This window comes from Ambystoma mexicanum, chromosome 5q (assembly GCF_040938575.1).
Source record: "Ambystoma mexicanum isolate Mex_15411 chromosome 5q, UKY_AmexF1_1, whole genome shotgun sequence".
Taxonomy (NCBI): Eukaryota; Metazoa; Chordata; class Amphibia; order Caudata; family Ambystomatidae; genus Ambystoma; species Ambystoma mexicanum.
In genome coordinates this window covers 918,651,493-918,674,622 of record NC_090933.1, presented here as the reverse complement: position 1 = coordinate 918,674,622, position 23,130 = coordinate 918,651,493, and the positions used below count along the sequence as shown (strand labels likewise).

Sequence of the window (23,130 nt, the reverse complement as noted above, 5' to 3'; positions counted from 1 at the left end):
GAGCACACTCAGTTCGAGGCGCAATGGCGTCAAAGGCACTGAGGCAAGGTGCGACTTTACAAGATATTCTGAAAGCAACCGATTGGGCTAGCAATACTACATTTAGAATGTTTTATTTTAGACCAATTAACACGTTAGCAGAAGCTATGGTAAGAAGCTTTGAACAAGTATAATGCTCGCCTCCGTCTTGACATAGAATGAAGATTACCCCTGCTAATAGCACAGGGAGCTCTTGATTCTATTAAAGACAAGGAGGCGAGCATTACTTTCCAGCCCTAGATACACGGGAGAGTGGAAGTGTTGATTGATATCTGTATTATGATAACCTACATTAATTCCTTCCAGAATAGGGTGTGTATCCGCCGCTCTAACATGTACTATTGTTTCCGTCACTAGGAGATGAGCAGAAGAATGGCTGAGATGGTACAGGAATGAACGAGACACATTGGCCGAAATCGCAAGTTGGAATGCGAGAGATCGACTCAGCAAGACTCGAAAGTTCAGAGACAATGTTGATCGAGTTGACAGTTCAGTTTTGGTTAAGATTGCAGTTGAAAGCAGTCAAGAAGAGGAGGATTATAGGAAGAGGAAGGACTAGGTCACATGACCAGGACGCTGGGGTCACAGGGACCAGAGACTGATGGGAAATTAAGTTTTTGAAAGAAAAAAAAAGGTTATTTCAATGAAAAAGATTTAAAAGTTTTTAGTATTTTGTTGAAACTGCTGGAGAGTAATAAATAAGAAGATGAAGCGTAATGCTCACCTCCTTGTCTTTAATAGAAGCAAGAGCTCCATGCGCTATTAGCAAAGGGAATCTTCATTCTTCTATGGACGAAGGAGATGGGGGGGGGGGGAGTCTTCCTGGGGTTTTGTCTGTTTTTCTCCTGGTGGTTCTTCTCTCCTTACAAAGATATGGTCTGCCACGGAGGGAAGCCACTATGCCTGACTTAGAGACTGCCAAGACAAAGGGCCTCTCCCCCAGAACACCCAAGTAAGGGGGGAAAAAGCCTGGATGATTCTAAAACAACCTGCGTGATGATGATGTAGCTGACTTCAATTGTTTTAAGTAGTATCCAGAGAGAAAGTGAGGAGACTTCCTGAGTCGTAGAACGATTCAAAACACAGGTAGAGAGCTGCAGTTCCACAGAAAGGGGAAGTATTGCCAGGAGTGTGGAAAACAGGAGAAGCGCTGTCAAGGGCGAGAGAAGTCTGAATGGAGGACAAAAGAACTGGAATCCAAATATGAGGGATATTGTTTCGGACGAGTCGAACGAATGAAAGAGAGAGCAAGAAGCCAGAGCTCTCAGGAGCAAGCACTGAAAAGAGCAGAGCGGGGGTTCAGGGAGGGGAAGTCAGAGAAAGCAGAGTGGTGTGCTCGGAAAAAAAAAAACAGTGTATTGCCCAAAGAAATCTGCGGGTTACACTGTGCCGAGGGCTGGCCAGTGATTGATTGTAAACCCACTGGTGACGGCCATCTTATAATAGACTAGACGGCGGGCACCGCTTAAAGAAAGAACGTGCAGTCACATCAATGACAACGGAGTATTCAATTACTCCAGAGATGCCAAGAAGGGCGAGCATTGACATTAAGTGAAAAAAGACCCACTCTTTGCAAGCCAAGCTTTTGAAACGTTTTGCTATTTGGGCTTCATTTCTGGGTTATGTCAGAACCACAAATAAAGACTTCAGATGCCCCAAACCTTTAACGGCACTTGGACTATTGGGCTTCCAGATATACCTTTGGTCTTCGCTTGATTATTATTGATCTAATTATAAACTATTTCCAAGAGAGGGAAAGGGGGCTATTCCGGCGAGAATGGAATGGTATTTAGTCATGTTGCATCACTAAACTGCTTATTTGAACAGTTTTTCGTTTTTTTCTCCTTTTCAATTCAATAAAAACATTGTGGCTATAATAAAAAGATGAAGGTTTAAACCCAGGCTCCAAATGTAAGGATAACAAGAAAAATAGAAACCCAAACAAAGGAAATGTTTAAAATTTCCAAGTGGGGTGCAAAGACATTTGGTCTGTCCCATTCTGTACATTCACAGAAGAGGTAGTTGTGCATCTGGAGGCATTTTCGCAAAACATGATGTTAAAAAAAAACATGTTTCTGGCATGATATCCCTACAAATTGGTCTATAAGTGACACAGTGGAGGTGTGTATATGCACAGATTGAGTTATTGACAAAGTGTATGTTGTGAGACATTGGGCCTCATTACAAGTCCGGCGGTAGCCGTGCCGGTAAAACCAACAGGCTGGCCACCGGACTCGTGATTTTTCCTGAGCCTGGCTTCCTGGAATTACCGCAGTATAACGACCCTGGCATTCCGGGAAGACAGGTGCTCGAAAAATGGTATTCCCCATTCCCATTTAAGTCCCATAGGACTCAATGGGAGTGGAGATGACGGTAGCAACGGTACCGTTCATAACAATGCCGGTGCTACCATGAAAGTCTGCGAGCGGGTGCCATTCCACCAGCCAGGTCAGACTTGTACTCTGCCGGTCCGGTAACAACATTGTTACTGGACCGGCACGGCCGTAATGACCCCCATTCTGTCGTTAGAAGTTATAGGTTGAACCATAATTCCTTGCATGGATGTAATGGTATTAAACCTACTTCCAAATCAGAAGCAGTATATTCTCCCTCTGGATTAAGTACTTTAACATTGGAATACATGAAATCCAATATTTCGCTGCAGTAAAAGACACATGTTGTTATAGCCAATATATTTAGAAAGGTTATGCACTGTGGCTTGTTCAATAAATAACAATATAAAATAAAATAAATAAATAAATAAATATAATTGACATCCAAAACATGGCGCTGCATTAACGAATACACATAGGATGTTTAATGTAGTCTTTCTTAATTTTAGAAGTCCAAATTAAAGTGAAGGCAAAGTATGAGGCTTTTGATATATCCCTTATAAGATATTCACGGGAAGACAGACCTACTGGGCAGCTGTTTTTTAATCAGGGAACCCGTGCCTGCTGTTGTCTGGCCCATGTCCCGCCTGGAACTTTGTTGCATGCTATGTATAGTATGCAAACTGAATAGTGCATAGCAATCTGTTACCACGATTACCACGCCATTAGCCTTGGCCGCCTCGCCTCCTTATCCCATGGACACGCACTCTGTGGGAAACGAGCCTCGCACCCATCCTAAAGCAATCCACCTCTCATGACTCTGCTGTTCACTGCTTTATTGTTGCCATATAGAGAAATTTGCCATTTAGCGCATAACAACGTGATTGCTTCACCGATCATTGCATTGCTGATACTTCCCAGATTATTGCGCATTAATTGTATTGTTGCCCGTCGCTCTGCTGTATCTCAAACCCTAGCTGCCATCCTTTATACCGCACCTAACCGTGCTATTTCATATTCTAGCGTTACCCACTGCATCCCAGTACCACTCTATGAAACCTGCACTGCACTGTATTGCCGAGACCCGTGCCACTACCTGCAAACCCCATTCTGTATTGCGAGTTGCAGCCACTTGCTCTGCACTATCTGTGAACCCTAATTGTACCGCACAGCCACTTGCCAGTATGGCCTGATTGCCGATATTCTGCTTTACTGACCACTGCCTTTCTTACCTACCATGCATGTGTGTACTGCGTAACCGACAACTCGCGCCCTTCTCTCCCGCTACTATGCATTTACAACGTGTAGCACATACCTCCCCACAACTTGCATTCTGCCTGTTAATCAATCTCATAGCCCATCTAAACTCAGCACTACCTTGCCTGAACACCCCCACCAATGCACCAACACAGATCTACAAACACACCTCCCTGTCAACCCGCTGTGTATCACATCAAATACTGAACGCGGATCCTCCTGGACATGCACAACGCATTAGCAGCACCCGTGACAACGCACACCAACAACTACCTTCCTACTTCACTATGGACACCCTACTGGCTAACCCCTACCTTAACAATCCAACGCTCTGGCTACAACATTTCACCAGGAAACCCACACCTAACCAGCCATGCGCTACTTCAGTGAGAAACCTCAGACTAGGATCCAGACTGTCACACATCGCCTACCATCGTTCTACCAGCACCCAATCCACCAAACCCACTAACATCAATCACACAGTTAACCCCACCCGTTCCCTGGACTCATCCTCGCTTGATCCCTCCCCTGATTCTCACACCGTATTGCCCAGTACACAACCTCCAGCAAGTATCAAAGCAACACTGATCAACTCTAGGTCTCTTACTGCCCATGCCCTAGACATGGCTGATCTTATCACTACTCATGACTTGGACTTCATAGCAGTCACCGAAACCTGGCTCCATGCGGCCTCAGGACCCTTGCTCTCCCTTGCGATCCCCGACGGATACACTATCATCAGAAGTGACTGCAACACCGCTCAAACTAAAGGAGGAGGCATAGCCATCATTCACAAAACAGCTATAAATCTCCGTCTCTCCACCCCTGGCCAATTCAAATCCGCAGAATCCCTCTCAGCTAAGCTCGCTATTTCACCAAACCAGACTATTACTGTACACATTATCTACAGACCTCCTGGCCCCATATCTACCTTCACCGAGGATCTCGCCCACACTCTGTCTGAAAACATCAAGACTACCTCGCAAATCATCGTATTAGGTGATTTCAACTTAGGCCTTCTCGACCCCAACAATGCTCCTGCCCACGATGTTAATAGTTTACTACTCAATTTAGGCTTCACACAACGTGTGACCGCACCCATCCACTCCAAGGGTAGAATCCTAGATTGGATTGCTGACATTAATTGCGACGCCAAGGTCAACTCCAACCTACCATGTGCTAGGACGGACCTTCACCTTATTACTTTCAGCATCCCCACTAAAACTACCCATTCCACCCCTAACATAGCACCTGCCACACTCACTAGGAATAAGTGCAACATAACTTATGCCAAACTTATCCCACTCATCCTCCCTGTCCTCAACGACCTTGCCTCAGTTTGCTCGGACCCCACTGTTTTGATAAGACCCCTACAACCAAACTATGTTAAAAGCATTAGATCTCATCGCCCCAGCCAAATTACGCAAACCAAAACCTAGGGCCCACCTGAATTCCTGGTTTACGCCCCAGCTGAGAACCCTACGCAAGGAAAAAAGGACCCTTGAAACTCGCGGGAGAAGCCACCCGACCGAACTTAATAAAGCAAGCATGGCATTAGCTACACTAACCTACAAAGAAGCCATACTATCTGCAAAAAAAGAGATCTATAATAAACGTATCAAACTTGCCCAATCTAACACCAAGTAGCTCTTCAAAATCCTAAAGGAATTAGAATCTCCCGCCCCTCCTCCAGACACCTGCACTAAAGACAGCTCTTGGTGCACTAACATCCAAGAGGCCCTTCTGGGTAAAATTACTATGCTCCAAACTAAAATTAATGGGAAAAAAACAGTCTGCATTCTCTCATAGCACAGCTTGCTCCTCAGGTTAACCACAAACCTGGTCAGTCATAATGTAGAATGCAATAATGCAGAAAGTCAAAATGTCGAATTTTTTTTTAGAAAACAATAATGTCGAAAAACAATGTCGATTTTTTTCTACATTTTTTAGAATTTTTTCGGAATAAATAAATAAATATGTATATAATTAAAATGTGTTGAGTATGAGGGGTGAGAGGGTGGTGGGGGGGTGGCCGGGGGTGTGGGGCGAGGGGGGTTGGGGGGACCCCCCCCTAGTAAATTATACTCTTGTTTATTTATTTATTGATAGCGCTAATTGACATTTTTTTCCGACATTTTTTTTTCTAAAAATTGACTCTCTTCATTATATGTATAGGGTTTCGACATTATTGTTTTCTACATTTTTTTTCTACATTTTTTGTAAACCCTCACCTGTCACATGTGGAGTCCTCCAAGGTTCATGTGTGTCCCCGACACTCTACAATGTCTTCACAAAACCCTTATTTGACATACTGGATCGCATGGGCGTCACGTACACTAATTACGCTGACGATACCCAAATCCTTATTCCCATTACAGGAGATTATAAAACTGATTCACTAGCTATCAACTCTATCTATCAAGTCATCCAGGCTTGGATGGCGCAGCACGAACTGTGCCTAAACGACGAGAAAACCGAGCTACTCATCCGAGCTACTCATCCTCATAAACTCAGTAAACTTGACCCTTCCTTCAAAGTCTTCACCATCGATGGCAACGCCATCAAAGTGACCAAGGACACTAAGACATTAGGCATGTACCTCGACTCCACACTCTCCTTAACTAGACAAACCAATGCAGTCTCCTCAGCTGCATCTTACACATGCAACCTCATCACTGCCTGCCGCCCCTTCCTATCACCAGCCAACTGTACTACTCTAGCCAGGACCTTGGTCCTATCCAAAATTGATTATTGCAATGCCCTCTACTTAGGTACCAACCAATGCAATATCAGAAAACTCCAAATCATCCAAAACAATGCTATTAGAGCGGCCCTTAACATCCCTAGGACTTCTCACATCTCAGAACACAGACGCAATCTTCATTGGCTCTCAGTTACCCAACGAATCTCCCTCAAAGCTCTGACACTCGCACACAAAAGTAATGCGAATCAAGCCCCCCAAATACCTATCCAACAGGTTCGCAACCCACTCAGCTACGAGACCCCTCAGAAGCACACACACTAATTGTCTTGTCATCCCACGCTTCAACCTCCAAAAATCTGGTGGCCGCAGTTTCCGAGTCCTTGCTGCAAAGCTATGGAATACCCTCCCCAACCCACTCAGAGCAGAACCCTCATCCCCTGCCTTCAAGCGCAAGGCAAAAGCTTGGCTGGCCACCCTGGACTTGGCCTGACCCTGACCAGAACTTATATCCCAGCATTCCAGGCCGCCCCCGCATAATATCTTACCCTATATTCTGCTCAGACGGTACATCCCCTATGCTTCTTGTACATTATGTATATTCTCCTTGTAATATTTTGCCTGTAACCTGTACATCCTGTATATTTTCAAGTTAAACACTGTATATGTGTGTAACCTGCCTGTAACCAAAAATGCGCCCGGTTGCCCTTGGGCCTTGTGCGCTATACAAATAAACAAAATACAAAAATACAAATATGGTCACACTAGACAGTAGGAAAGTGGTTACACAAGAGAAAAGACCCAGAGACCCTGGTCGAAGAATATAATAAGATCATGGCCACCTCATTAGACTTAATCGCCCCCCTTAAACTGAGACCAAGCAAACCGAACACACACCTCAAAAAATGGTACACACCATTCGTTAAAAATGTAAGGCAGCAAAAAAGGAACTGTGAGGCCACCTGGAAAAAATTCCCCTCAGCCGCAAATAAACTCAAACTCTCCAAACTAGCCACACTCTACAAAAAAGAAATGTACCTGGCTAAACGTACCTCCTATGACTCTCGCATATCCCAGGCGAAATCAAACATGAAGGAACTATTTTCTATCCTTAAAGAAGTAGAAACCCCCATAGTACTTCCTGACATCTGAACCAAAGACAAAAACTGGTCTTCAGAAATCCAAAGCGCCCTAGCAAATAAAATTTCGACCGTCCAAAGTAAAATCGCCCGTAAAAAAGTATCCCTTAATGACACTCTTGTAACGCTCACCTGATTCCCACGGAGGCGCTGATCTTGGCAGGAAGGTGCCTAGCGAGGTCCTCTGTTCGCTCCTTTGAAATTATCAGTTCTCTTCTTAGAGAGCTTGTTTCCTGACGAGCTGCATGTACTTCTGCTCTTAATTCCCCGAGCAACTGGGCTAAGTGATCAGTGTCTGAGGTTTCCATTGCGCCTGGGTAGGAGTTTTGCGGTGGGCTTCGCGTTCTGTAACGCTCACCTGATTCCCACGGAGGCGCTGATCTTGGCAGGAAGGTGTCTGTGACTCGAAAGGTGATGTGCAGAACCCGATGGGCTTCTGGGGTCGAACCTCTTCGCACTGTGTGTCGAACTCGTAGGGTGAGGTTACTGCAGGTGAAAGAATATGGGGGTTAATGGTCTGGGTTGATCAATGTCCACCTTCCTCTCTCTCCCTCTCCGTAGAGCCCCCAGGTCAACGTGCTCACCTTAGATAGGTGAATGCTGGGCTCTCCATCTGCGTCTGGTGCAGGGCGCTGTTGCCAGTTCCTTCACTGGTGAAACATAGGCCTCTTGGACTCAGAAGACCGTTACCGTCGTTAACTGCACGAGCGGTGAGTTTCCAGACACCTTTTTAGTCTTTATAGTCTTTAGGTGCAAGGCACATTAACATTGAACAGGACTTCGTATAATGCTTTTCTCCCTTTTGTCTTGCAGGACTCTTGAGGAAGATGGAGTGAAGCGCCTGGAAATGCGTGAGTAAATGCAAGCGCTCTAACTGTCTTTTCCTTCCAGCGTAGTTCGTGCTGAAGAGCAGGCGTTCTATTGCGAAGAGCGCGATGGGCGTAAGTAAATACCTGTCTAATGTCTCTTCTTTTGTCTTTCAGAAGTTGGTTTGCAGCGCCGGAGTCCGCGGAATGTCCGTAAGTAGATACAATGCTTTTATCTCCGCAGGCGGCGATGCAGTGTGAAGAAATCCAGAATTCACGGAGTGCCGGTAAGTAGTGACAATGCTTTTGTCTTCGCAGGCGGAGGTGCAGCGTGCCGAAAATGACCGCAGCCGATGGATCAGGTGAGTAGAACTGCGAGATAAGGCTGCCTTGCTAACCTGCTGTTTCTTGTCTCTGCAGGTGCTGCTGTCGACTGGATGCAGGAATGGTGAGTATGCTTCTTGCAGATTCAGGATGCAGGAATGGTGAGTATGACTCTTGCAGATTCGGGATCGTAAGAAGAAAGGCTGGAACAGACTCGGTGAGCGTTCTGCTGCAGATGCAGAATAACGCGAAGCACTTTTCGTCTATCGTGTGTGGTTTAAATAGCCTTGGAGTGATGAGGCGTCTTCCTCCACGGCCCCGCCTAGGTAAGAAAATAGTTCCAGTTCCAGAAGCTTTCCAGTGCTGAATCCAGGGAGTGGAGCTTGCCCCACCCAGGTAAGAAAGTAGTCCCTGTTCACAGAGGACTTCTAAGAGGCTGGTAAGTAAGCAGCATGGTCTGCTGCAGGTAAGTCCACCCAAGCATCTGCACACATATTATGAGCCCGGCGCTTCCCCCTCAAGGCCCCTCCTAAGCGTGTCTTCTCCGGGGGTTTTGGCTTGTCGGGGTGATTCAGATGGAATCTCTTGACCAGACGAGGTGCGTGGACATATTCAGAGGGTTCCCAAGACCTTTCCTGGGGGCCGTATCCTTTCCAATCAACCAGATAATATAACTTAGATTTGGAGATCTTGGAGTCTAGAATGTTCTTTACTTCGAATTCGAGTTCTCCGTCTACCAAAACAGGTTCTGGGAGTTCAGCCAATCGGGTTTCTGGTTGTACTGGTTTTAATAAGGAGACATGGAATACTGGATGTATTTTCATATGCGCAGGTAATTCCAATTTGACCGCCACCGGATTAACTATGGTAGAGATGGGGTAAGGTCCAAGATATCTCGGGTTGAAGGTGCGGGGTCCTTTTAGAGGCAGGTGCTTAGTGGATAACCAGACCTGATCTCCTACTGCGTAGTGAGGGGCCTCTTTACGGTGTCGATCTGCTCCCTTTTTGACTTGAGCTTTAGCTCTTTGCAGATGGGCAGTGGCTTCTTTAAAAGCACGGGTAATCTCAGAGTGCAAATGATCCACAACAGGTGTTTCGAATTCTTGGGGAGGATCCAGATTAGAGGTTCTAGGATGATGTCCGTATAATAGGAAGAAGGGAGTCTTCCCGGTTCCAGAATGAGTCGAATTGTTGTAAGCGTATTCAGCGATCCAAAGAATATCCTTCCAAGGGTTTTCAGTTTGTTGGAGCATGCAACGCAGATATTGCTCTAGGGACTGATTTGTCCTCTCGATTTGTCCGTCAGTTTGGGGATGGTGACTGGTTGAAAGTCTTACATCAATTTGGGCTAGACGACAGCAACTTCGCCAAAAGTGGGAGATGAATTGACTTCCCCTATCGGAGATTAAAACAGAGGGAAAACCGTGTAACCGAACAATGTTTTCTAAGAATTCTCGAGCCAATACCGAAGCCGAAGGTAGGCCCTTCAGGGGAATGAAGTGAGCCATCTTGGAGAATAGATCCACGATTACTAAAATGGTATTATACCCTGAGCATGGAGGTAAGTCCGTGATGAAATCCATGGACAGGGTATGCCATGGACAGGGAGGAATATCCAGAGGGTGTAACAGGCCGGCTGGTTTCTCCTTCTGGCTTTTATTCTGGGCACACACACCGCAGGAGATTACAAAGTCTCTAATATCCTTCTTCCATGATGGCCACCAGAAATGTCTCTTGATCTTTTCCATGGTTTTTGTAATGCCAGGATGACCCTCCATTAGAGAGTCGTGATAACAGGAAATTACTTGTTTCTGTATTTTCTCACAGGGCAAGTACAATCGCCCTTGGAAATATGGTAGGTCTTGATCCACTAAGAATTCTTTTCCCTTTAATTGCCAGTCCTGCAAATCGGCTGGAGTTAGGAGTGACTTGACTGTAGTCTTGATGTCTTCAAAGGATTGAGCGTTGACCAACCCCAAAAGCCTTTGTTCTTGTCATGATCTCTGCTTCCAAAAGGTCAGGACTTACCCAACTCCCTTGGAAGCAGACCCATAACCCAGGTTCCGAGTGCCAATCAGTCCCAATTGGGACCTTTTGGACCCTGTCCTGGCGCCAGTGGCACTAGGCTCATAAATATGCCCAGTCCCAGCGCTGGAAGCGCCGGGCTCATAATGCGTGGGTGGACATACCTGCAGCAGACCATGCTGCTTACTTACCTGCCAGTTGAGCCTCTGATCCTCTTCTGTTTGGGACTACTTTTCCTGTTGGGTGGGGCAGGAGCCACTCCCTAGGTTCAGAACACTGGAACTCTTCTGGAAAGCAGGAACTCTTTTTCTTCTAGGCGAGGCTGTGGAAGGAGACACCTAAGCACTACAGGAGACTATTTAAACCACACCCGATGGATGAATATTGCTTTGCGTTATTCTGCATCCTCTGCAGCAGAACGCTCATCGTGTCTTCTGCATCTGATCCTGGGCCTAAAGGAAAAAGGCTTACCATCCTGAATCCAGTCTTCAGCAACATCTATAAAGACAAGAAAGAACAGGTTAGCACTACGGTCTTCAGTGACAGCGCATCTCTGACCTGGTCCATCGGCTGTCATCAACGCCTCGCGCAGCATTCCTGCATCTGAAAGACAAAGGCTTACCTACTGTTCACACGCTCCGGAGGTCATCGCACTGCATTCCGGCATCTGAAAGACAAAAGCTTACCAACTCTTCGCACGCTCCGGAGGCCTTCGGCGCTGCCTCCCGCATCTGAAAGACAAAAGAAGGTGCGTTTAAAGACATTGGGTAACGTTAAATACTCACGTGCCATTACTCCATCCACGCCGAACTCTGTGGGCATTCCGGCATCCTTCAGCAGCTCCGAACTGGTACCTCCAAAATAAAAGGACAGTTAGTGCGCATCGTGAAGCAAGCAACAAGCGCTTACTTACGCGCTTCCAGGCGCTTCTATTCCGCATACGGGTCCATCCTCAACTCACTTCAGCCAGTCAACCGCCATCGCCGGAACCCTGCAAAATAAGACACAGCATCACAAAAGACTTTTAAAGACATTTGAAATACTCGGAACTCACCGTTCGTGAAGTAAACGACAGACAGCAGTCCTCTGAAGTCAAGAGGCCTGCTCCCCTTATCCAGTGAAGAAACTGGTTACAGCACCCTGCCCCGAGGCAGATGGAGAGCTCGGCGTTCACTTACCTAAGGTGAGAGCGTTAACCTTTGGGGTTCTACAGGAGAGGAGAAAAGGAAAGAGATAGGGACACCCCAATAACCCCAGGTCATTAATCCCATATTTTCTATCTGCAGACATCTTACTCTTCGAGTCAGGCATACAGTGCACAGAGGTCCAGCCCAAAGAGCCAACCGGGTGCTACACATCACTTTTGAAGATACGGTAGTCGCCCAGTCAAGACCGGCGCCTCTGCGAGAATCAGGTGAGCGTTACAGTTCTGGGATTATGGGTATTGGTTCTGGATTGGTCAAATGTTCATCAACTCCCATCCGAGAGAGGGCATCTGCTTTTCCGTTTTTACTGCCGGGTCGATAAGTAATTATAAAGTCAAACTCAGCCAGAAACAGAGCCCAACGAAGCTGTCTGGAAGACTGAGCTTTGGCCGTCTTCAGATATTGTAGATTGCGGTGATCAGTGATTACGGTGACTGTGTGTCTGGCTCCCAAAAGATAATGCCGCCAGGCTTTAAAGGCCGATCTGATAGCTAAAGGTTCCTTGTCTGTAATTGAATAGTTGATCTCGGAAGCTGAGAATTTGCGGGACCAAAAGGCTACTGGATGTAATTGGTGTGTGACCGGATCTCTTTGTGATAACACTGCCCCCATAGCAAGACTAGAAGCATCCGTTTCCACGATGTAGGAGAGTTCTGGGCGAGGATGTTTTAGAACAGGAGCAGAAATGAATTTAGCTTTTAAGTCCTGAAAAGCTTGTTCTGCTTCTGTAGACCATTCAAAACGTTTGTTCTTCTTTAACAGAGCGGTGATGGGCTGGACTATCCGAGAGAATTCAGGAATGAATCTGCGGTAAAGGTTAGCGAAGCCTAACATGCTTTGAACTCCTTTTACCGAGGTTGGTGATGGCCACTTGATGATTGCATCGACCTTCTTTGAATCCATATGAACCCCATTAGGTGACAATATGAATCCCAAGAACTCAACTTCAGTTATGTTGAAAACGCATTTTTCAAGCTTGGCAAAAAGGTTATGTTGACGCAGTCTCTCGAGAACCTTTTTAACGTGTTTCTGATGTTCCTCTTCAGATGATGAATAGACAAGGATGTCATCAATGTAGACAACAACACACACATCTATGAGTTCTCTAAGGACATCGTTCATAAAATACTGGAAAGCGGCAGGAGCGTTACAAAGTCCAAAGGGCATCACTTGATATTCGAATAGCCCATACTTGGTGCGAAAGGCCGTCTTCCACTCATCGCCTTCTTTTATTCGTACCAAGTGGTAGGCTCCTCTGAGATCCAACTTTGTATATATGCATGCTTCTTTGACTTGGTCCAGGAGTTCAGGGATCAAAGGTAACGGGTATCTGTTTTTAACGGTGATTTGATTCAGGGCGCGGTAATCTAAACAAGTTCTAAGGTCTCCTTCCTTTTTCGGAACGAAGAACAAAGCCGAGGAAGCTGGAGATTTAGAAGGATGGATAAACCCGTTAGCTAGGTATTGGTCCAGATATTGCCTGAGGTGAAGATTCTCTGGCTTGGTGAGGGCATAAATCCTACTGCAAGGAGGAGTTGTTCCGGGCATCAGGTCTATTTGACAGTCGTAAGACCTATGAGGAGGCAGGGTGTTAGCTTGATCCTTCCAAAAGACATCTTGGAATTCTTGGTAGTCGGGAGGCAATGTGGGAACCTCTGAAGAGATCGCCGCCACTGAAACTTCAGGTCGAGGATAACAAGTGGTTAAACATTCTTGAAACTGAACCGTCTTTGCTCGCCAGTTGATCTGAGGATTGTGCTTCTCTAACCAAGGGATTCCCAGAATGATCTGGAACTGAGGGGCCTTGATCACATCGAACACGATTTTCTCCCGGTGTCCATCTTGGCTCACTAGCGCCACTTCTTGGGTGGCGTGCATTACTGGTCCGGAGGCTATCTCCGTGCCATCCACTGTAGTAATGATGTCTTTTACTGCCTTAGGGACAAGGGGTAGATTCATCCTTGATGCCATTTCACGGTCCACATAATTGCCGATTGCTCCGCTGTCGATGTAAGCTTCAATTGCATGCAAACAATCCGGACGTGCAGGATTAATGAGGACCATGGGCACCACGAAATGCGAGGTCACGGTACAGACCTTAACGCTCGGCAAGAGGACCTCTACACTTGCCGGGCTAGGTCGTTTCCCTGCTCGGAACTTGAGGTACTGGAATCTGCGGCTCCTACAGCCTTCTTAGCTGGTTTCACTGGACAGTCTCGAAGAAAGTGCCCCGAGTTCCCGCAATAGAGGCATAATTGCAGCTGTCTTCTTCTTTCCCGCTCCTTTTGGGTTAAAGGACCTTTCATCCCCCCTATTTGCATGGGTTCCACAGTGTCAGCTCCCTTAGTAGAAGTCTGTGGTTTAGAAAACACTCGGGTATCAAATTTAGAACGATCAGCCTTCCTGTTCTGTAATCTGTGGTCCAATTGGACGACTAAGTCAATATAGTCCGAACATTCTTGTGGAGGGACCACAACTTGAGCTAACGCATCCTTGAGCTCTCCACGCAGGCCTCTGTAGAAAAGCGTTATTCTCTTATCCTCGGGCCATTGAGTTTCCACTATGAGTCTGTTGAATGAGGCTATATAGGTCAAGAGGTCTTGATTACCCTGTCGTAATGAAAGAAGTTCATTGTCCAAGGCCTGCCCTTCTGCATGTCTTGCAAACAGTTTCTCCATGCTGGACTGGAAGGCCTGGAAATCATGTAAAACCGGATCATCCTGGGTGACTAAAGGGATCGACCAATCTGCGGCGCTGCCACTGAGATAAGAAAGCACGAAAGCCACTTTGGTCTGGTCTGTTGGGAATGCAGCTGGTCGACATAAGAAATGTAAGCGGCACTGGTTGAGGAACACTGCAAATTTCTTTGGGTCACCAGAAAAACGTTCGGGCGGAGCCAAGGGCACATTACCAGGTAGATTGATTTGCACTGGATTTACAGATGATGCAGAAGGATAGCTTCCTCCTGGAGCGGGCAGGGGTGTCTGTCCTGCCTGCGTTTGTAGCAATTGCCTAGCGAGGTCCTCTGTTCGCTCCTTGGAAATTATCAGTTCTCTTCTTAGAGAGCTTGTTTCCTGACGAGCTGCATGTACTTCTGCTCTTAATTCCCCGAGCAACTGGGCTAAGTGATCAGTGTCTGAGGTTTCCATTACGCCTGGGTAGGAGTTTTGCGGTGGGCTTCGCGTTCTGTAACGCTCACCTGATTCCCACGGAGGCGCTGATCTTGGCAGGAAGGTGTCTGTGACTCGAAAGGTGATGTGCAGAACCCGATGGGCTTCTGGGGTCGAAACTCTTCGCACTGTGTGTCGAACTCGTAGGGTGAGGTTTCTGCAGGTGAAAGAATATGGGGGTTAATGGTCTGGGTTGTTCAATGTCCCTCTTCCTCTCTGTCCCTCTCCGTAGAGCCCCCAGGTCAACGTGCTCACCTTAGATAGGTGAATGCTGGGCTCTCCATCTGCGTCTGGTGCAGGGCGCTGTTGCCAGTTCCTTCACTGGTGAAACATAGGCCTCTTGGACTCAGAAGGCCGTTACCGTCGTTAACTGCACGAGCGGTGAGTTTCCAGACACCTTTTTAGTCTTTATAGTCTTTAGGTGCAAGGCACATTAACATTGAACAGGACTTCGTATAATGCTTTTCTCCCTTTTGTCTTGCAGGACTCTTGAGGAAGATGGAGTGAAGCGCCTGGAAATGCGTGAGTAAAACCAAGCGCTCTAACTGTCTTTTCCTTCCAGCGTAGTTCGTGCTGAAGAGCAGGCGTTCTATTGCAAAGAGCGCGATGGGCGTAAGTAAATACCTGTCTAATGTCTCTTCTTTTGTCTTTCAGAAGTTGGTTTGCAGCGCCGGAGTCCGCGGAATGTCCGTAAGTAGATACAATGCTTTTATCTCCGCAGGCGGCGATGCAGTGTGAAGAAATCCAGAATTCACGGAGTGCCGGTAAGTAGTGACAATGCTTTTGTCTTCGCAGGCGGAGGTGCAGCGTGCCGAAAATGACCGCAGCCGATGGATCAGGTGAGTAGAACTGCGAGATAAGGCTGCCTTGCTAACCTGCTGTTTCTTGTCTCTGCAGGTGCTGCTGTCGACTGGATGCAGGAATGGTGAGTATGCTTCTTGCAGATTCAGGATGCAGGAATGGTGAGTATGACTCTTGCAGATTCGGGATCGTAAGAAGAAAGGCTGGAACAGACTCGGTGAGCGTTCTGCTGCAGATGCAGAATAACGCGAAGCACGTTTCGTCTATCGGGTGTGGTTTAAATAGCCTTGGAGTGATGAGGCGTCTTCCTCCACGGCCCCGCCTAGGTAAGAAAAGAGTTCCAGTTCCAGAAGCTTTCCAGTGCTGAATCCAGGGAGTGGAGCTTGCCCCACCCAGGTAAGAAAGTAGTCCCTGTTCACAGAGGACTTCTAAGAGGCTGGTAAGTAAGCAGCATGGTCTGCTGCAGGTAAGTCCACCCAAGCATCTGCACACATATTATGAGCCCGGCGCTTCCAGTGCCGGGACCGATGATTCTGATGAGCCTGGTGCCACCGGCGCCAGGACATGGTCCAAAAGGTCCCCGTGGGGACCGGCTGGTGCTTAGGATTAGGGTTAGGGGCCTGCTTCCAAGGACGTTGGGCTGGTCCTGGCTCCTTGGAAGCAGTGATCATGACAACTCTCCCCTCAAAACCACCAGATAAGCCCATGCTTCAAGACCTTACTCGCTTCAACTTCTCTAAAGTCGAGATTCCCGAAGTAGAAAAAATCATCCTGTCTCTAAAACCTTCCAACTGTCAGGGAGACCTGTGCCCAGCACAGCTCATCAAGGATGCCGCCAGAGACCTCTCCCCCTTCATCACGAAACTAATTAATGTCTCCTTCACCACTGGCTCCATCTCCACCAATTTGAAACAATCCTGGGTACTTCCACTATTAAAAAAAACCACACTTGACCCAGCCACACCCACGAATTACAGACCTATAATGACCGTTCCCTTTCGACTAAAAATCCTGGATAAGGTTGCCTATGTACAAATCCAGAAGTACCTGGAAGAACACCATCTACTAGGCTCCAGAAAATCAGGATTCCGCCCTCAACATGGGAATGAAACTGCTCTCATTGACTTGAAAGTTCAGATCAATACGCTTAGAGGCAACGGCCAAGCTGCCCTACTCCTCCTCCTCGATCTGTCTGCAGCTTTCGACCTGGTTGATCATTCTGTCCTTTGCACACACCTTCACACATCAGCTCATTTCTCTACTGAGGCCATCACTTGGATCACCTCTTTTCTCAACGGCAGAACCATGAGGGTCTTCTCACCTACCGCGGAGGCAGACCCCATACCAATCACTTGTGGCGTCCCACAGGGCTCCTGTGTCTCCCCCACATTGTACAATATATTTACCAAGCCCCTTTTCGATAATTTGGATCATCTCGGTATCACCTACACTAACTATGCAGATGATACCCAGATCCTCCTTCCGCTTTCTGGAGATCATGTAAAGGATTTGGCCTTGTTAAATAGGGTGTACATCATCATCCAGGCAAGAGGTCAAAACCTTAGGCTTCTACCTGGACTCCAATCTCTCCTTCAGAAGACAGGTGAGCTCCCTGGCTTCATCCACGGCCTATACGTGTAAATTAATCTGCACAGCTAAACCATTCCTATCTGACACCAGCTGCCTTACCCTCGCTAGAGCCCTCATGCTGTCCCGTCTGGACTATTGTAACGCCCTCTACCTGGGATCCTCCAAGGCTACCACTAGCAAACTACAAACTCTTCAAAATAATGCTCTCAGAGCAGCCTTGGGCATCTCCAGAAGAGACCACATCTCAGGACTTAGTCAACAGAACAACTGGCTCTCCATCAACAACAAAATTCTCTTAAAAACTGCATCGCTCACTCACAAATCCCTTAATAACGCTGCCCCCATTTACCTGATCAATAGATTCCATGGACATTCCTCCTTGAGACCCACCAGAATTGCCTACAAAGACTGCCTCTCTGTCCCTAACTTTAAACGTGCTACCATAGAGGGCAACACCTTCCCAGTGAAAGCAGCCAAACTGTGGAACTCCTTACCACCTAATCTCAGAGTAGACTCGCCCCAGAACTTCCGATCTAAGGTAGTTTCATGGCTGGAAACGTAGGCCGTCAAAGATACTCCAAGGCCAGGCTGTCCCCTTCTCATGCTACCCACACACAATGCAACCACGTGTGCCCACATGTATATATGTACATAATATCCATGTACCTCATTGTTGCTATGTATATAATTTTGGTGTAACTTACTGTTCTCTTTGTATACCCTATGACCTGTAACCAAGCTTCGCAATTTCTTGTAAAGGCTGCGCACTGATACCCTTGGGTAAGCTTGCGCATTATAAATAATAAAACAAACAAACAAAAGGGTCTCATGAAAACTAGTTCACCTTCAAAATTACAATGAGGTGCTGATCAGCATGTGCCTTTGGAACCTCATACTGACATGTGCTGATAGCTGTTGGGATTATGTTGAAAGAATCACATTTTAGCACAAACATTAAAGAAATCTCAAGTCTACCTGCATCTTGTATGTACTGGAAGAGGCCAGTTCTCAGGTCATCCGAACTATGTTCCATTTTGAAAGATTGAAACTGTGCCATAGGGGACACAGGTTGGAATGGACGGTCGGAAACTAGGGCTTCAGTCTGTCCCTCTTTCTTCATGTACTTTTGAAGAAGTTCTTGCAGGAGAGACAAACAGTTCAAGTGTTCTTGACCCCAGAATACCTAAGGAGGCAATGGAACATACATACACCTTTAGAAATATGAGTACACATGTATGACTTGTACCAGACACCAATTTATTTATTAGCTTGTATTTTGGAAAGAATTACTGAAACTGGGTTAGGGCGACCAGTATCGAAGAACTGGGTTATGAGTTGTATATGAAGAAGGAGTACTAGCTTGACTTAACAGGGAGAGAGAGCGAGACACACACAAAGCAGAGCACATCAATGTATATTTCTCTCTCTAGTGTTCCTCCTCCACCTATCTCTTCCATCCATGAGAAGCCATGCTTTCTTCTTATCCCCGCTCTGCCGGGGAATACAAATGTTAGTGCACCTACCACCAAATATACAATCGTTGCAGAACCAGGACATTACTTTATCAAGCTGGTTCCAAGTTTGTGCTCCCAGTATTCAGAATTCAATAATAAATATGAGGACCAACTACACAGCAAAGAGACCATACACATGGCAGCAGCATGGAGTATATAAAACCCAATGACATGATATATACCCAACACGACACTCTATATAGAAACTGTAATTTGTTCGAGATGGAAGGGATTTGTGTGCTGTAACTAGGCTTTCACCGAAATGTGAGCACCAGGAGTTTGAGGAAGGGGTACTTAAATGTACACAAATAATTACATTTCATTGAAGCAATTTCCTGAAGTACCTGCATCAGGCCTCCGCGCACGTCCACCAGTACTTTCGGAAGGTCACACTGAGGACCGGGGCTTCCACTGTGTTTGCACCACTTTGCTTCTAGGTGGACACTACTGCAGACAGGGCCGACCACCACTCTGCTTCGATCTTTGAGGCATGTTTTCAAGACAAAGTCATTTAGGTCAAGAACAAAAGATGCATTATGAATGACACCTGCAGAAATGAATGAAACAAACATTGAAGGTGTGGTAGACACTTGTGCCGTGAGAACATTTCTGTTTGTTTATTTGTATATGCAGTATTTGGTTGGTTTAGAACTGTTTTTGTACATTTACATAGATGTCTCTTTTTTATTTATCGACGGAAAAAGCCAACTACAAAAATAAGCTTCACGTGGAATTTGATAGTGCAAAATGTTAGCAAAATCAAATTATGAATATTTACTGAGCATGGAATATGTCCATTCTTTTTTCTATTAGGAACGAGCTCGACAATAGTCCAGTTTAGCAGAGCTACGAGAAACAATAACCCAGAATAAGAAATGCAAAATGTACACAATAATTATTTAAAAAATCCTGATGATTTCACTAATGACTATATAGGTAGCACACTCAAAAGGCTCAATTGCCCCCCAGGCTTGCACGTCTCTGAGAAAGCGCTGACACAACCAAGCATTCTTTATTGACTATTACTTATTTAACGTCTGTTCAAAGTCACTTGGATTCAGCCACTGCTACAGACCGCAGAAACATTTCAAAACATATATAAAATATAGCCTTATGAGAGCCGCCCCTTGCTAGCCAGTCAGGAGTTGTTTCCAGGGAAGAGGTTGTGTGGCTGAAAGAGTAAAAAAGGCCATTTGTTCACCTGTTGGTAGAAGCGGTTGAGCAAGCAGGTCAAGGCAAAGCGCCCAGAAGTGGAGCAGGGCAAATCGACACACAGGGGAGGGTGGGAATAAATGGATGTTCAAGGGGCTCTACCACTTCTAAGCTTGGGCTCTCTTTTATTGGCAAAGGGTTGTAAGTTAAGAGCAAAGCAAGATTGTATGGAAACCCCAATTCTCTAGGTGAACGTGTTCTGAAAATACATGTGTGTTTGGTTTAGGGTCAGCCACCAAGTTATCACTGGGCCATCGTCTCACCAGAACCCAGAAAGGCCTATGTACGTTGGCAAATTAACATTCAAAGTCGATACACCAATCCAAGTGTAACCAGAGCAGTTAGCTAGTTGAATGACTGTGACTTACTACAACCCTGTGATTCCAAGAGGGAAGGTCCACTTGGTTAAGTGTCCCTCGTGAAGAACTGGTGCCTAAGTGGAGATTTGGGGGAAATAAGAGCCTGCGACAAAATAGAAGAAGGATATGGATACTACCTCACAGCTGGGGATTTTCAGTTGCATTTGTGCTCAGAGGGAGGCAAATTTGACTTTTATGGGTTATGGACAATGAATCCTATTTTCTAGGTTTGCCAGCCTCTGGCAGAGTTCTGCAATGGAATGGAACTGCCAACGATGCTACAGGAGGGGTGTTCATCAGTGCTGGACTGTAATGCTGGCCCGCAGTGATGCAGGATCATGTTTTGGTGGTAAAGAGGGAGGCACACCCAAGCCCCTGTGAAGAACAGAGTTCTTACACAGGTTTGGGCACCAGGCAGATGTGGGATGGGGCAGCAAACATAGCCTTGGATGTTGGGGGATGTGAAACAAACATTATTTTGGCCCTTAACACTTTGAATTAGGAGCCCATGCATCTATGTAATGTGGATTATTAACACAGCCCTAAGTAGATCACTGAATCTTTGGATCCTGCATGTCCTAAAACATGGCTTCCTCGACTTAGAACTGCCTGCTTCTAGGGATCTGGAGTAATATGCCCAACGGAGATATTCAACTCCAGTCCTCACTTTCAATATACAGGTCAGGCATTCAGGGAAAATCCAATATGAGAAGTCACAAATCAATTTGCATAGATTAGTCTATGTGAAAACATTTGATCAATATCTCCATAGTCTGAATACCTGACTCGTTTGGTACGCTAAAGCATGTGGTTGTGACACCCGACATCTGCAATCTTCACAGTTTCTGAATACTCTGTGAGACTAATTTCAAACATTGTAGATTTTGTGTTACTATGTATTGGAATCAGTATGCGTGCCGGCATCGTTGGATGCAAAACGTATTATGTGGATATGACGCATCTATGCGCGACCCTCATTACGCGTATTGCCAATCGCCCCCTTTCATGAGTAAGTCAGCTGGTTAGAGCTACGAACACGCAGAAGTAAGCAGGCCATGCGCTAGTTGTGGATCACACTAACGGCTTCCTTATCCTTTTCCAAAACAACACAGGTTTGGACATGTGTGACCATTTGAAGGCTTACGAGAACATTTCTCGTTGAACTATGCAATTTAGCTCAAATAGTTTCTCATGAATTCGACCAGCAGCTTAACATGCGCCTTCGCTTACCTGACGGGAAATCACTGCGCTGAATATTGCTCTTTTAATGTGATGCCTGACCTTGCAACAGCCTAGTGCTCTTCGTGCTTTAAATCAGCACATTCAAAACAATGAAAAGGACTTCAAACACGTAACATGTGTGCCATGAAAAAAGCCTGCAGTTTAATCCAAACTTCACACTTAATAACCTCGAGCAGTTCACATAGTTTTCCAAAAACTTAATACATTTAATGGAAGCCTAGATTTATGAAAGCAAATATGTGCTTGAAACGCAAACACTCCCAGGCCAATCAAGGCCCTTAAAAACGGCACGCTATCTTTCCAAACGAGCCCTGGTTAGTATCAAACACCATTCCAGGGTGCTATAAAGCCACTTCACAAGGGACCGCTCTCTATGCATAATGAAATACTTTCCTCTAGATCGACGTAGTGGGATGTAAAGATGCACAGGGAAAGCTACTGTACCGGGTTTCCAGAGCCTGCCTTCCCGATTTGTCAGTGCGAAGATCGAATTGCACTAGCTTCGCTTACTTCCGCTTGCTCATTCCCCTGATGAAACGCGATACTTGAAAAAGCTGAGGGATTAAAACCACCGAAGGCCCAGGTATGGGGCACAGATGGTTTGACTTTCTGAAATTTTCACTAAACCTTTTCTATAAAAATACCAAATCTCAAAGCAACTCTATCCGGTGTACCTCACCTGTGTCAAATGTAGGCTGTGCTTTGGATCTGCTTTCATTACAAATCTGAAGTCCAGGGAGTTGGCAGGAACTAGGCCGTGTAGCAGGATGGGGATTTGCAGCCTGAGACGCCCTGGAAGGAAAGGGTTGTGTCCGGGTCACTGTGGTCCATCTTGTAGGGTTATTGAGAAAGTGAATTCTCAGAACAGTAAACTTCTTAAACCAAAGGTAAACTATGGCACATGCCATGGCCAAAGGATGCTCAGTCCGCCGTGCAATAACCGTGGCTCGTCACTGAAGAAGGAATAAGGGCAGTACTTGTGCTAATAAATAGAGAGGGCGCAGCAGTGTCTGAAACAAAACACTCAAAAGCTGCCTTTTATCAGCACAGACCAACATATCCAGAAAAATACCTCACATTCATAAAAACGTTAACACTTTAGAAAAGTCAAAATATGTTTCTTATATACATCAGATCCATTCTACACCATACATTTCATACATCTATTTGAATAATATCCTGTGAATACGAGTAAAACACATTTTTCAATAAAAAATTCATTCTCCAAGATTGTTTTTTTACATCAATTAATTCTATCTTAACAAGTCTTCTATTCCAGAAACCTAAATCCAGTCTAACATGTTACTTTCCTGATGGTATTCTAGAAAAAGCCCCAAAAGGCAAAAACCTAGCCAGGAAGGCACAGCATCCCAAAAATACAAATACAATCTCATTACATAAAAAACGTGGGTA

General features: G+C 45.9%; 1 protein-coding gene across 7 annotated transcripts in view; it reads right to left on the bottom strand.

Annotated features, from left to right (window-relative positions):
* Nucleotides 1-23,130, bottom strand: part of VPS13B (vacuolar protein sorting 13 homolog B) — a 3,421,660-nt gene that overhangs the window by 513,396 nt on the left and 2,885,134 nt on the right. For all 7 annotated transcript variants that reach the window (XM_069621427.1, XM_069621422.1, XM_069621424.1 and 4 more), the window contains 2 exons: nucleotides 19,249-19,451; nucleotides 18,366-18,573 (listed from right to left, as the gene is read on the bottom strand). In XM_069621427.1, the coding sequence (XP_069477528.1) occupies nucleotides 18,366-18,573; nucleotides 19,249-19,451 (411 nt within the window). The remainder of the gene's footprint in view (nucleotides 1-18,365; nucleotides 18,574-19,248; nucleotides 19,452-23,130) is intronic.